We start from the raw sequence: 12,009 nt of genomic DNA, 5'->3' as shown, positions 1-12,009 counted from the left end.
ACAAATGCTCAGTATTCGAAGGGAATCACTGAGTATATATATCAATGGTATGTACCTAATTATTTGAAGGGAACCGCTGAAGTATCTACACGGCAACAGTGGGGTTATAAAGTAAGGCCGAGTCAGACGGAAACAAGAAAATCAATGGGGTAAATGATGGCGTACGGGCCATTTCTTCCTATTCTCCTTCCTTTCTAGGTCTTTAATCTTCGTGGATGCTTGTCTGAAATTGTTATCCCGTTGATCGGCGAACAGGGCGCACCGCGCGATATTTGCGGGACCCTCCGAAAGGAAAGGGATACATGGATGATGTATCAGTCGAAATTGTTATTCCATTGATCGGCGAACAGGGTGCACCGCGCGATACTTGCGGGACCCTCCATGCCATGACCATAGGGTATACTGGATATACGAACGGCTGGGTATGTAATAAAAAAAGCAAGATAGCTGAAGACTGCTCCGACATCAACAAAATGAAGTGAGCGTGATAGGGTAGCACTTGGCTGTGTTTGTCATAGGACCACTGTGAGGGATTATCAATTATGAATCGAGGCAATCCATAATAACCACGTACTTGCAAGCAAGGTATTTTCATTTAAATCCAGAAAAGAAAAATACAGGCAGTAAAGTAATCAGTACAGCTTAACTTGTTTGACTCCATCCAAATCAACCTAACAATCAACACTAAGGACACCGCCATTATTTGACACGCAAGAGTCTGCATAGCAAAGAAATTATTGCATAGCAAAGAAATTAGTGCATGGAAAAGAAGACAGTCAACTATAACACACTCAAATCGACCACTGACGGCCCATAATTACCATTGGCATCGCGGCAGGTGTATTGCAGAAAAATCTTGTACTCGATCGAACAACCTTGGCACGAATAACCGTAAAAACCACTGCAGGGCGGATGCCTTCATAAAACGCTGCCATAAGCGAAGTATGCGGAAGAGACTTACCCACTTGCACGAGCAAGTTGACCGCCGTTATTAGTTACACAGTTGTTTAAGTCAATTGCTGTTTGAGTTGGTTGCCCACTGGGTGTGTGGCAAACCCCACTTAATACCGTGCCTGATAGTTGCCACGTGCTGCACGAATCAGCAAAACCACCAGATATAACGAGGTACGCAGGCAACAAGTGCCCACCAGCGAGAGCTAAGAGTGTGGTAAATCGCATGTCGTAAGACGAGAAAAACGGGGTACACATCATACTCATGTGTCAATGGGAAGCTTGGCATAAATCACATTCAAGTTATGACAATCAATATACCTACAACGGTTTCCATTCCGGACCTCAAATACCTCTGGATAATGCTTTATCTAAGCATCATGGTTTGGCAGGGAAAACTAAAAATGCAACTCACCAGGAGATTCCTAGCACATCAGGAAAATAGAAGGCAGTATATGGTATCATAAAATCGTTATATGCGGTATCTGTATTTTCTTTTGCACAACCCGTGAGCACCACAGCGACACAGCATTTTGAAGCCAATATGGGGACTAAGATGAGCTATGTGACTGGGCCATGGTAGATCGTTCAAAGGAACATGTTGCTATATTTCAACGAAGAAATGGGAACTGGAAAAGACTGTTATTCCAACCTACCCTGCCTCCTACTATGATATGAAAGGAGGATCAACGGGTGGTTGAAGGCCTCGATATCTTGATATCGAGAAAATACTTTCATCTAGAGTTGCGACATCAAATTGAGTTTTCGAAGGGCCGCGACCCCACGTGTTGTTATGTCGATCAAATCAGTTAGTAGGGTAAACAAAAGCATTCAGAAGATTTTAAAAATGCGTCGCAAAGCGTACCTTGATTGTTGTAAGGAAACAAAATTACCTATTGTCGAGATATATCCTCCATTTCCAAAGCGGTGTTTATGGTGAAGCTCCGTAGACGATCCACGTAAGCAGTATGATGGTCTGGACACTCTGAACCCTTTGACCACCGAACGTCAGTGCATGCCACCGCCCTTGAAGCTTTTGCAACATTGAAAAATGTTCTTCAATTATTCTCGTAACTATCTTCAGTACCCATCCAAATTCAAGACTCACCAGCGCATCCAACCTGGGGAACGGTGTCCATTGAATTTTCAGTACACCAGCACCAGCTGTTAATGATGTTTACTGTCTTTCTGTGTACAACGTCACATACTGTGGAAATCATCAATGGTGGGTCTTTCCTCGTGCGCTTTGCATCCCTCTGGTTTGCATGGTTCACGTTGTGATCCCGTTGATCGGTGAGCCGAAGTGCACTGTATGATATATGCGGGACCCTCCATAACGAATACCATGAATATGATGTATCACGGTTGAAATTGTGGCCCCTGATAAATACGACCATAGATATCCTGTAAATATATAAACGACTGGGTATACAAAAAAAGCAAGATAACTGGAAACTGGTTAGTTGCAAGGGAATGGTATTATGAAAATAAACCGATTTACCTTCGAAAGCGAATTAATAGTCCGGGAATTATATCGTTTGTCTATATATGCACAGCCAGGTTAGCTAGGCTTGTAGCTCTTCCCAGCCTGAATCAAAGTCAACTTCCGGAAGACATAGCTGACCGAGACCCAGATCATCAAGCCTAGTCATCTTAAGTAATAGACTGAGACCCATATCACCACTCCCTTGTCCAGGGCCATTCAATAATTGCCACGTATAATCATCCATATCTTCGGCTATCCTACCCCAAGTAGTCTTGATGGCCCCAGGATATTCAAATGAAGCCAGAATAAAACAGACAGGAGAGCCTAAGTTCTACATTAGCAATCCGTAGATGGTGTCTCGAGCGAGGAATGTACTGACAGAGGCCACTGATCTTCTGTTCACTGGTTAAAAGCGGAGAACGCTGGGGAGGACTTTTGAGCCCATCTTCAATAAGATCGGGTAAAACATCCCCAAGGCAGTACAATCTACGGCACGCAGGACAAATTCGTCCTGTCGCTCTGCTCTTGTTATACCAGAGTATCTGTGATATTTATGTAAAATCAAGGATCGGTACCATATGTCATACTGCACAACTTACGAGGGCAGTTTCGTCAGGTAAAACAGTGCATAGCATTTGCAACACCTCATCTTGAGCAAACTCTGCGCATAAAGGGTCATCTAGCGTTGGCGGCTGGGCGAAGAACGATGATAAGAAGGCGCGTGTGTCCCGAACGCGGGGCCCGTTACCGGGATCGTGTATGTAGGGCATTTGTGGAACAATTCCATCTCCATAGCCCTCCTCCTCGCGAGGACCGTAATTTTCCTCAGGCATTACGGAGGATGCTAGGATGTCGTATGTCGAGATATCGACAGCCGACGCAAGATTGGCGTGCTCGTCGTCTAGAGCGGTGTGTACTGAGCTGCATTTCCTCCCTTTCTTCACTTGTAGCTTCTTCCTCTTCTTGAGATTGCATGGACCAGGCATAGTTTTTTCAGTTACGGTACCGCCGGAAGCCTCGAATCCGAACCGTGAAAGGCAAAGGAAAGGTTGGTTCACGAACCGTAACACGTTACGACTCGTGTCCGTGACATGATATTCCCACGATGAGTTTAATGCAACATTCCGCGATTTTTGATTTCTTTGTACGTGTTTCGTCCTGTGGCTGCAAATTTTCTGACTCGATTGAGTTGAATCGATAGCAGATTTGAAGAAAAACTTTGGTACTGATTTAATCAAAGATATCTCGCAGCCATTCTTGCCTTGTGGCGACACCATACGCTTAATCGCCAGCTTTCTCGGCGTTGTAATATACTGTGTAATAGGCGTGTACTGTCAACAAGGATGGCGAATACCATAGAGCTGGCCCAGGTACGTCCTATTGTCGAGGTCTGGTAGTATATGAACGGCTGATGCGGCTTCTGGACACTCAGACGGGCAAACGTGACCATCTAAAAGCTTTAGAGAAGAAATATCAGGAGAAATGGACCCAGGAAAACTTGTTCGAGGTCAACGCACCGTCCCAAGAGGAACTGGTTGGACTGTCAGTTGCCGAAATCAGAGAAAAGTACCCCAAGTGGTTTGGAACTTTCCCCTTCCCTTACATGAACGGCTCGTTGCACTTGGGACATGCCTTCACCATCTCGAAGATCGAATTTGCTGCTGGATACCAAAGGCTGTTGGGTAAACGTGTTCTTTTCCCTCATGGATTCCACGTAACAGGGATGCCCATCAAGGCAAGTATATGCTTTCTATATCATAGACGACCCTAGAATGACAACTTATTCCGTAGGCCTCTTCCGACAAAGTGATACGTGAAATGGAGATGTTTGGTCCTGATTTTGAGCGGTTTGGTGAAGAAACGGTCGAAGAAAAGCCATCAGAGGCTGTTGCAGCGCCAGCGGTTGTCGGTAAAGCCACAAAAGGGAAAATCGCTGCTAAATCTACTGGCCATACCTACCAATTCCAAATAATGGAGTCTATTGGCGTACCACGATCTGAAATCAAGAAGTTTGCTGATCCGTACTACTGGTTGACCTACTTCCCACCCATTTGCAAGGTAAATAGGTTATCGTTGCTTTAATGTTAAATTGCTTACCTGGGATAACAGGAAGACAATAACTCCTTTGGTTCTCGGATAGATTGGCGCCGTTCGTTCATGACGACCGACGCTAACCCCTTTTTCGACGCTTTTGTTCGATGGCAGATAAACAAGCTTCACGACTTGGGGAAGATCAGATTTGGAGAACGTTACACGATTTATAGCCCAAAAGACGGTCAGCCCTGTATGGATCACGATCGACAAGACGGCGAAGGTCATGGTCCTCAGGAGTACACTGCGGTCAAGATGGAAGTTGTAGAATGGAGTGAGGCTGCCAAGGCCGAAATTGAAGGCAAGGTTGGCGGACGAAAAGTATTCTTAGTCGCTGCAACACTGCGACCAGAGACCATGTTTGTGTGGTTCACAGCTTTTGCGATAGACTGTTCACTAACCTGGCGCTAGGTACGGGCAAACAAACTGCTTTGTTGGTACGGCTATCAAATATGGGGTGTTCGCGATCAATCAAACGGAAGCATACGTTTGCACTTATCGTGCTGCTCGCAACATGGCATTCCAGGGCATCTCTACCCCCCGTGGAAATATCGATCAGCTGTTGGAGCTTGATGGTATTAAAATCGTAGGAACAAAGATCAAAGCGCCTTTTGCCATTAACCCAGAAGTGTACGTGCTCCCAATGGACAACGTCCTCTCAACCAAGGTCAGACCATATTTTATTGCTTATTATCATATGAAGTTTTTGACTTATATATTGTATAGGGAACTGGTGTGGTCACATCTGTCCCATCCGATTCACCTGATGATTATCAAACACTGGTCGATCTGCGCAAGAAACCTGAGTTCTATAAGATTGACCCCAAATGGGCATCAATTGACCCAGTACCCGTAATCACTACTCCTACGTATGGAGACTTGACAGCACCTACGTTGGTAAAACAGTTGAAGATTCAATCCCAAAAGGATACGAAACAGCTGGCAGAGGCCAAAGAAATTGCCTATAAGGAAGGGTTCTATAGTGGAACCATGTTGGTGGGCGAATTCAAAGGTGAATCTGTGCAAGATGCGAAGCCGAAAGTAAGGGCGAGCATGATCGAAAGTGGTGTGGCACTTGCATATGCGGAGCCCGAGGGTCTGGTTATCTCTCGTAGTGCAGACGAGTGTGTAGTTGCTCTGATGGACCAATGGTATCTTGATTACGGCGAACCTTCATGGAGAGCACAAGCCGAGAGGTACGTACGTGCCATGCTAATCCTGATTACTCCTAATTTGTCTATCCTAGGTTGGTCGCCAAAATGGATACATACGGCTCCGAGACTCGCAATGCGTTCGAGGCCACTCTGGGTTGGCTGAATAAATGGGCTTGTGCGAGAACTTATGGCTTGGGTTCGAAATTACCTTGGGACCCTCAGTTCTTGGTTGAAAGTTTGAGTGACTCCACTATCTATATGAGTTACTACACTGTAGCACATCTACTGCACGGTTAGTCAAGACTAGAGTCTCTACTCACCCTTCACTGACGTATAGTCTAGGAGGTGACATTACCGGTAGCAAGCTTGGCCCTTTGGCAGTAACTCCACACCAAATGACAGACGAAGTGTGGGAGTACATCTTCTGCAATGGACCATGGCCCGAACCAGCTCCTCTCCCGCGCGAAAAGGCCGATAAGCTGAGACACGAATTCAACTACTTCTATCCCTTGGACATTCGGTCGTCTGGCAAAGACCTGGTTCCAAATCACTTGACCTTCGCCGTATATAACCACGCCGCAATCTTCTCTGAGGATAAATGGCCGCTGAGTATGCGTACGAATGGACACTTGATGCTGAACGGAAAGAAGATGTCAAAGAGTACCGGCAATTCTTTAACTTTGCGAGAGAGTATCGAGAAGTTTGGTGCGGACGCGACAAGATTGTCTCTTGCTGATGCAGGAGATGGTGTCGAAGATGCCAACTTTGATGAGAAGACAGCAAATGCTAACATTCTGCGTGTACATACATTGTTGAGTTGGTGCGAGGTACGTAAAAATTGTATATAGGTTGTTGAGATGAACTAACAATACTTTTACTAGGAAATGATCAAGGATCAAGCCACTTTGAGACAAGGACCCAGGAATTCGTATCATGACCGCGTGTTTGAGGAGGAGATCAATGACTTGATTAACATCACCAAGGGCCATTACGAAGCGTTAGTCCCATTGTATTGTTTTGATGGGGGTTTAATCTAACATAACTTTCTAGTACAAGCTACAAGGATGCTCTGAAATTCGGCTTCTACGAATTGCAAACAGCTCGTGATTGGTATCGTGAAGTCACTGCTGATATCGGCATGCACGGTGAACTCGTACAATACTGGATCCGCATTGCTGCATTGCTAGCTTCACCCATTGCTCCCCACTTTGCCGAACATATCTGGTCTACGATCTTGCAGGAACCGAAATCAATACAATTAGCCCGTTGGCCAGAGCCACCCCGACCAATTGATAAATCCGTAATCGAGACAGGCGTTTACATGCGCGGAACCCTCAAGATGATCCGAGATGCTGAAGTTACCCTAATGAAGAAGATAAACAAAGGCAAGAAGGGCAAAGGTGGCGAGGATGCATCCTTTGACCCGAAGAAACCCAGGAGCGTCAGAATATACGTAGCGACGACCTTCCCTGAATGGCAAAATATATGCGTACAAACCGTCAAGGATTCATACGTAGAAAAAGCGGAGAAGGTGGACGACGTAAAAGTAAGAGAAATCCTGATAGAAAAAGGTCTGATCAAGGATAAGCGTGTCATGCCATTTATCCAAGCGTTCAAGGTTTGTCGTGTCGTTTATTATCGCATACGCAATTGTTAAAGTCGTCTATTTCAGAAACGGATGGCTGAATTTGGAGCTCAGACCGCTTTCCGACGGACACTACCCTTCTCTGAGACTGAGATTCTATCCGAATTTTTGCCTTACCTGAAGAAGTCATTGGGTTTGGTGGACGCAGAGGTGCTCTCTGTTGAGGAGGCAAGGACACACGAAGGTGAACCTGGCTTTACCCGGTCCATAATGGATTCTTCAGAGCCTGGAAGCCCAGCATTTGAATATCGGAACGTATGAGTTTGTTAGACAATGGAGTCGTGGTTTTTGATTTTCGGGTAACCGTACTTGGCACCTTAGCGGCTGTATTTGTGGATGGGAAGATAATATATCAGCATTTTTACATGATAGATGTACTAATAGTGAATGCGAAAACTTTGAATGGACATTTTGTGTGAAAACACACATTTACAACAGTAACCGTTCGGTTGCGGTGCAGAAATTTTGCCTTGCTAAAAGCTGCTCTATTGCTTGACATTTGAGAAACCTAATACAAGAACCACCATACGAATGACCAAAAACATCCAAAAAAAAATACTCAAAATGTATTCAAAACAACAATGTCCAATTATCGTCAACCAGGACGCCAAAACCTCTGAGAGAGAGAAAAAATAGACGATGACAATGTGTGCTCATCATGTGGCCAGGGGGTTGGCTCCACACTGAAGTAGCCATACCTTAGGCAGCTATTGGAGTAACACTTGCAAAGTCCGTCGTGATACCAAATACAGCGTTGAAGGCATCTGCCTGCTGTCCCGTCTGAGCTGAGGCAGCATCTGCTGCAGCCGATGCCTGCGTACATAGAGCCTGGCCAGCAGCATTCGCATTGCAAGGGGATATCAATCTTTGGCAAATGAAACCTGAGATGACATCGATATTATCTGCAGATCCGTGATTGTATGAATCTGAATACGATGACTTAATGAGGGCCGAAAACAAACACAAATTTAATGGCTTACTCTGGTCAACAGCTTGAAAAGAGGTCTCTGTCCTGCCGTTGAAACCAGCTCCAAACTCAATCTGTGGCGTACTACAAGAACCAAAGTTGGCTCCATTGCTCGAGGACGTAGCGGTGGCCGACGGGGCGGAAGAGGACGCGGTCGTTACTGATGTCGAAGCAACTGTAGAGGTGACAGCAATGGAAGAACTGGCTGACGTTGACGTCCCACCAGTGGCACCACTCTCCGTTGCACTGAACTAAATATGCAAGGTGCTATTAGCCCATGCAGTACATAATATGAATGAATGGACGTACGTAAATTGCATCATCAAGGGATCCATGCTGAGCAACAGCTACTAACACTGGCTGATGGTTCATCGCTGAGTTAATGGAAGATAGTTTATATGAACCAGCGGGAAGGCCACCAGTTACAGTTACGTTGACTATCCCATTCTGCGCCGCGGTATTGACACCCTTGAAGAATGCAAACTGAGTAGGATCATTGGGCGTAACCTGTGTAAGCGAGGAGAGGTTTTCAATCACGAAGTGCGTGTGGCCTTGGATAAGACCTTGAGAGTTGAGCTGCTGAGGTGCTGAAAAGTAATCCTCGTCTGCGTTGGTGAAGAAGCCAGTGTCGAGATTGTTGACGGCCATCTGAATGGTGAAATCTGTGTTGGCCGTGACAGTGCCGAAATTCGTAGGCGACACAAACTTTGAAGACGGCATATTAGCGACGGACGGGATAAGTCCCATCGGTGCAGGATTACATGAACCACCTTGAATTTGCTGGCCATTCGTCAATGGAACATTGGAGGCCGTAGCACAGAAGTTGATAAAATTATTCGATGATGTCAGGGAAGCCACTTGACCAGCCGCAGGCTGGTTTTGTCCGTTATTTTCAAACCCTGTTGCAATCACGGAAGGATCCAGGGCTAGTAAAACATTAGTCTATAACATTTTCCAGGAGAAATATTATCAAGCTCACTCAGAGAAGATTGTAAACCACTTGTATTATTCGTACTGCTGCTGCTGCTCCTAGGTACATTGCTGGTAATCCTGCGGGCCTTGAATGCCAATAATCAATGTAGAGTTCATTTTAGTCAAAAAAAAAAACCAAAAAAAAAGACATACTAGGAAAGAGGCTGCTGATGGAGCAGGTGCGCCCTGCACAGATAGGATAAGAGGTAAGGAAGCGGTCAAGAAAGCCTTGTAAAACATTTTATATTCTCTTTTAGTCTCCGAGAATATCAATCAGAACAAAGGAGATATATTGAAGATCGACGAATGGTTGTTTTGAAGAAATGGACAAGAGTCGAAACCTGAATGTTGGCTGGATAAACAGAAAACGACACCAGGCCGGATGTTTGAGGTCCTCTATGGTAGTCGCACTAGGCGACAGCCAAAAGCAAGGGAAATATGTGAAAAGAAAGAGAGCCGAAAGCCTGAGGAAATTCCATTCCAACTGTCTGCATCCCTTTTATCCTCATGTTTGTCTGTTTCTGAAGATAGAAAATGCCGGCGCGGGTTTCAGTTGTCGCCTCGGAGAAAGAAATTATTAATGGTCTTGCTTACCAGTACTTATGCTTATGTGCCTGACTTTTACATCCGCTCCGACAATTATACGCTCAAGCCAAAGCTCAACCTGAAAAGTTTGAAACTGATATCACGTCTCGCAGCACTATTATTTTAATACTATAATAGAAAATTGAACAAGAAGTTTCAGTACAATTCAGCACACTGATAACAGTCTGTAGAGACAAACCGTATGCTTTAGGAAGCATCCTCTATAACGCATCCAACCTGCGCGTACCTTACAGGAAGAAGTCACGGACGTTATCAGATTACCCATGGCTGCCATGTGCACTCAAGTCTCTTTGTTACAGTTGCTAAACGACGCAACATAACACTTGCATAAGTGCCTTGACGGCCCGGATGGAACAGTAGGTATATCTCAGCTTGAAGGAGACCCTAATTCAAACATATCAATGCCCCCTCCAATTCAACGGAATATATCCTTATATTATATCGCTTTGCTGGTGTGCAAGGGTATATCCTCAATGCGCGTCTTATGAAAGAATCAGGATGAGCGAGAGCAACATCGTTTAGGACCACCTTGAGGTGATAAAGAGGGGTGAAAAAGCGAAAGAGCAACTCACAGATAAAAATACATAATGCTCGGAAATTTAAGAAACCATAACAAATAGCGGTACAATTCCGTGTACACCCCGCTGCTCAGAGTAGGTATCCTTCTGATGGTATCTTCATTATGGCGAAAGCGGAGAACAAAAGTTGTATAGTTTTGGTAGGCAACCTTTATCTCGACAGCAGGGGGCAAGCTCGAGAAAACAATCGGATATAATTAAAGCAAAGAAGATAGAGATAGAGATAGCATTCAATGAGTCATGCGAAGTGAATTCCAGCATCGTGAAAAGCGGATAACAGTCTGAGAAGAGACCAAAAAAGTCAATACATTTTTTACTCGATTTCGAAAGAAAATAGTAGTACTTTAGTAGGTCGTCAACATCCATTTTAGCTGCACGGCTCTCCGAAAAACCGGTTTCATTTAGCACCTTCTCTACATTTGACTTCATATCGACATCGTCTTCAATCATCTGAGACAGCTATCAGAAGATTTGACAAAGAAGAAGCATTTGATTCTACCTGGTTCTGTTCCGAGCACCATGTGCGCCAATTGCTCTCCATCATATCTATCACACCTTTTGCCATGAAGCTGGCATGAATGGTCTTGTTTCGCCGACTGAATATAATTCTGTTCAAGCCATCAAACTCTTCAAATTTTACAGGTGGCGGAGGATCGAGAGGCGCGATACGGACGACCGAGGACTCCACCTTGGGAGCAGGCCGGAAATTGTTCTTCCCCACTTTCATGATATGATCTACTTTAGAATACAGTTGAACATTGGCCGACAAACGTGACCATAGTTCCGTTCCAGGCCGTGCGACTAATCGCAATGCGAACTCTCGCTGGAACATCAGAATTGCTACCCGGCAGAGGGGGCGGTGAGAGAGGAGTCGAAAGACGAGAGGAGATGATATTTGGTAGGGTGTATTGGAGATACAGACATCAAAATAAGGAAGATCGGCCTTGACAAAGTCGCCGATAATGATATCAAGTTTTCGTTGCTCAGGCCTAGTCCAGTCAGGATTTTAGTGCAGAGAACAGAGCGAATATCAAGAATTTACGCACTTTCCCTGAACACGCTTCGTCAACTCTGCTGCCATCCGAGGATCCATCTCCACTGCAGTGACATGTTTTGCCTTTTCAAGGATACGAACTGTAAGGTTTCCAGTACCTGGACCGACCTCGAGGACTTTGTCTGTTGGCCGTAGGTTGGCCTACATGATGACCTCTCATCAAACTCCGACAAGTGCAAAAGAATAAATAAATGAAAAATACCTTATCTACAATGCTGATTCGATGCAGCTAAGTGATATGATACCTTGACAAGAAGAAAGAACGATTACTGAACTTACCCTTGAGCAACGAGCGGGTTTTTGAGAATGTGCTGACCGAATCTTTCAGTATTGAAGATCGGGTTTCGAACTGCAGAAGATGACTCTCCAGAGTTGTTGGTAGGCTTGGCTTTTATTGGTGCTTGGTGGGCTCTTGAAAAGCGTTCTGATGTTGCTCGAGGCATATTCGATTTTTTATCCACTGATTTGCCACTGATTGAGCAGACCAGAGTCCCTAGTCGGAAAA

At 45.0% G+C, this 12,009-nt stretch overlaps 4 protein-coding genes across 4 annotated transcripts; 1 reads left to right on the top strand and 3 right to left on the bottom strand.

Annotated features, from left to right (window-relative positions):
* Positions 1-2,216: 2,216 nt before the first annotated feature.
* SERLADRAFT_417966 (uncharacterized protein) lies at positions 2,217-3,476 on the bottom strand (the record flags this gene model as incomplete). The annotated part of the gene is made up of 4 exons (XM_007322877.1): positions 2,217-2,399; positions 2,453-2,761; positions 2,817-2,979; positions 3,037-3,476. The coding sequence occupies 3 exons, from the start codon at positions 3,421-3,423 to the stop codon at positions 2,517-2,519; spliced, it is 795 nt and encodes a 264-aa protein (XP_007322939.1).
* A 182-nt stretch (positions 3,477-3,658) lies between these two features.
* On the top strand, positions 3,659-7,757 carry SERLADRAFT_452911 (uncharacterized protein; the record flags this gene model as incomplete). Its single annotated transcript, XM_007322876.1, has 11 exons — positions 3,659-3,807; positions 3,870-4,172; positions 4,229-4,495; positions 4,547-4,887; positions 4,940-5,195; positions 5,255-5,724; positions 5,775-5,974; positions 6,025-6,509; positions 6,564-6,679; positions 6,733-7,300; positions 7,355-7,757. The coding sequence occupies 11 exons, from the start codon at positions 3,781-3,783 to the stop codon at positions 7,586-7,588; spliced, it is 3,267 nt and encodes a 1,088-aa protein (XP_007322938.1).
* A 37-nt stretch (positions 7,758-7,794) lies between these two features.
* Positions 7,795-9,758, bottom strand: SERLADRAFT_417964 (uncharacterized protein; the record flags this gene model as incomplete). The annotated part of the gene is made up of 5 exons (XM_007322875.1): positions 7,795-8,253; positions 8,308-8,545; positions 8,604-9,220; positions 9,274-9,352; positions 9,420-9,758. The coding sequence occupies 5 exons, from the start codon at positions 9,504-9,506 to the stop codon at positions 8,027-8,029; spliced, it is 1,248 nt and encodes a 415-aa protein (XP_007322937.1).
* A 796-nt stretch (positions 9,759-10,554) lies between these two features.
* On the bottom strand, positions 10,555-11,999 carry SERLADRAFT_477564 (uncharacterized protein; the record flags this gene model as incomplete). Its single annotated transcript, XM_007322874.1, has 6 exons — positions 10,555-10,731; positions 10,794-10,900; positions 10,950-11,439; positions 11,497-11,645; positions 11,707-11,719; positions 11,784-11,999. 6 exons carry the CDS (start codon positions 11,945-11,947, stop codon positions 10,689-10,691), a joined length of 966 nt encoding a protein of 321 aa, XP_007322936.1.
* Positions 12,000-12,009: the final 10 nt, after the last annotated feature.

This window comes from Serpula lacrymans (assembly GCF_000218685.1).
Source record: "Serpula lacrymans var. lacrymans S7.9 unplaced genomic scaffold SERLAscaffold_14, whole genome shotgun sequence".
Lineage (NCBI taxonomy): Eukaryota > Fungi > Basidiomycota > Agaricomycetes > Boletales > Serpulaceae > Serpula > Serpula lacrymans.
The sequence above is the reverse complement of the archived record's forward strand: the minus strand, read 5'-3'. Positions and strand labels throughout refer to the sequence as shown.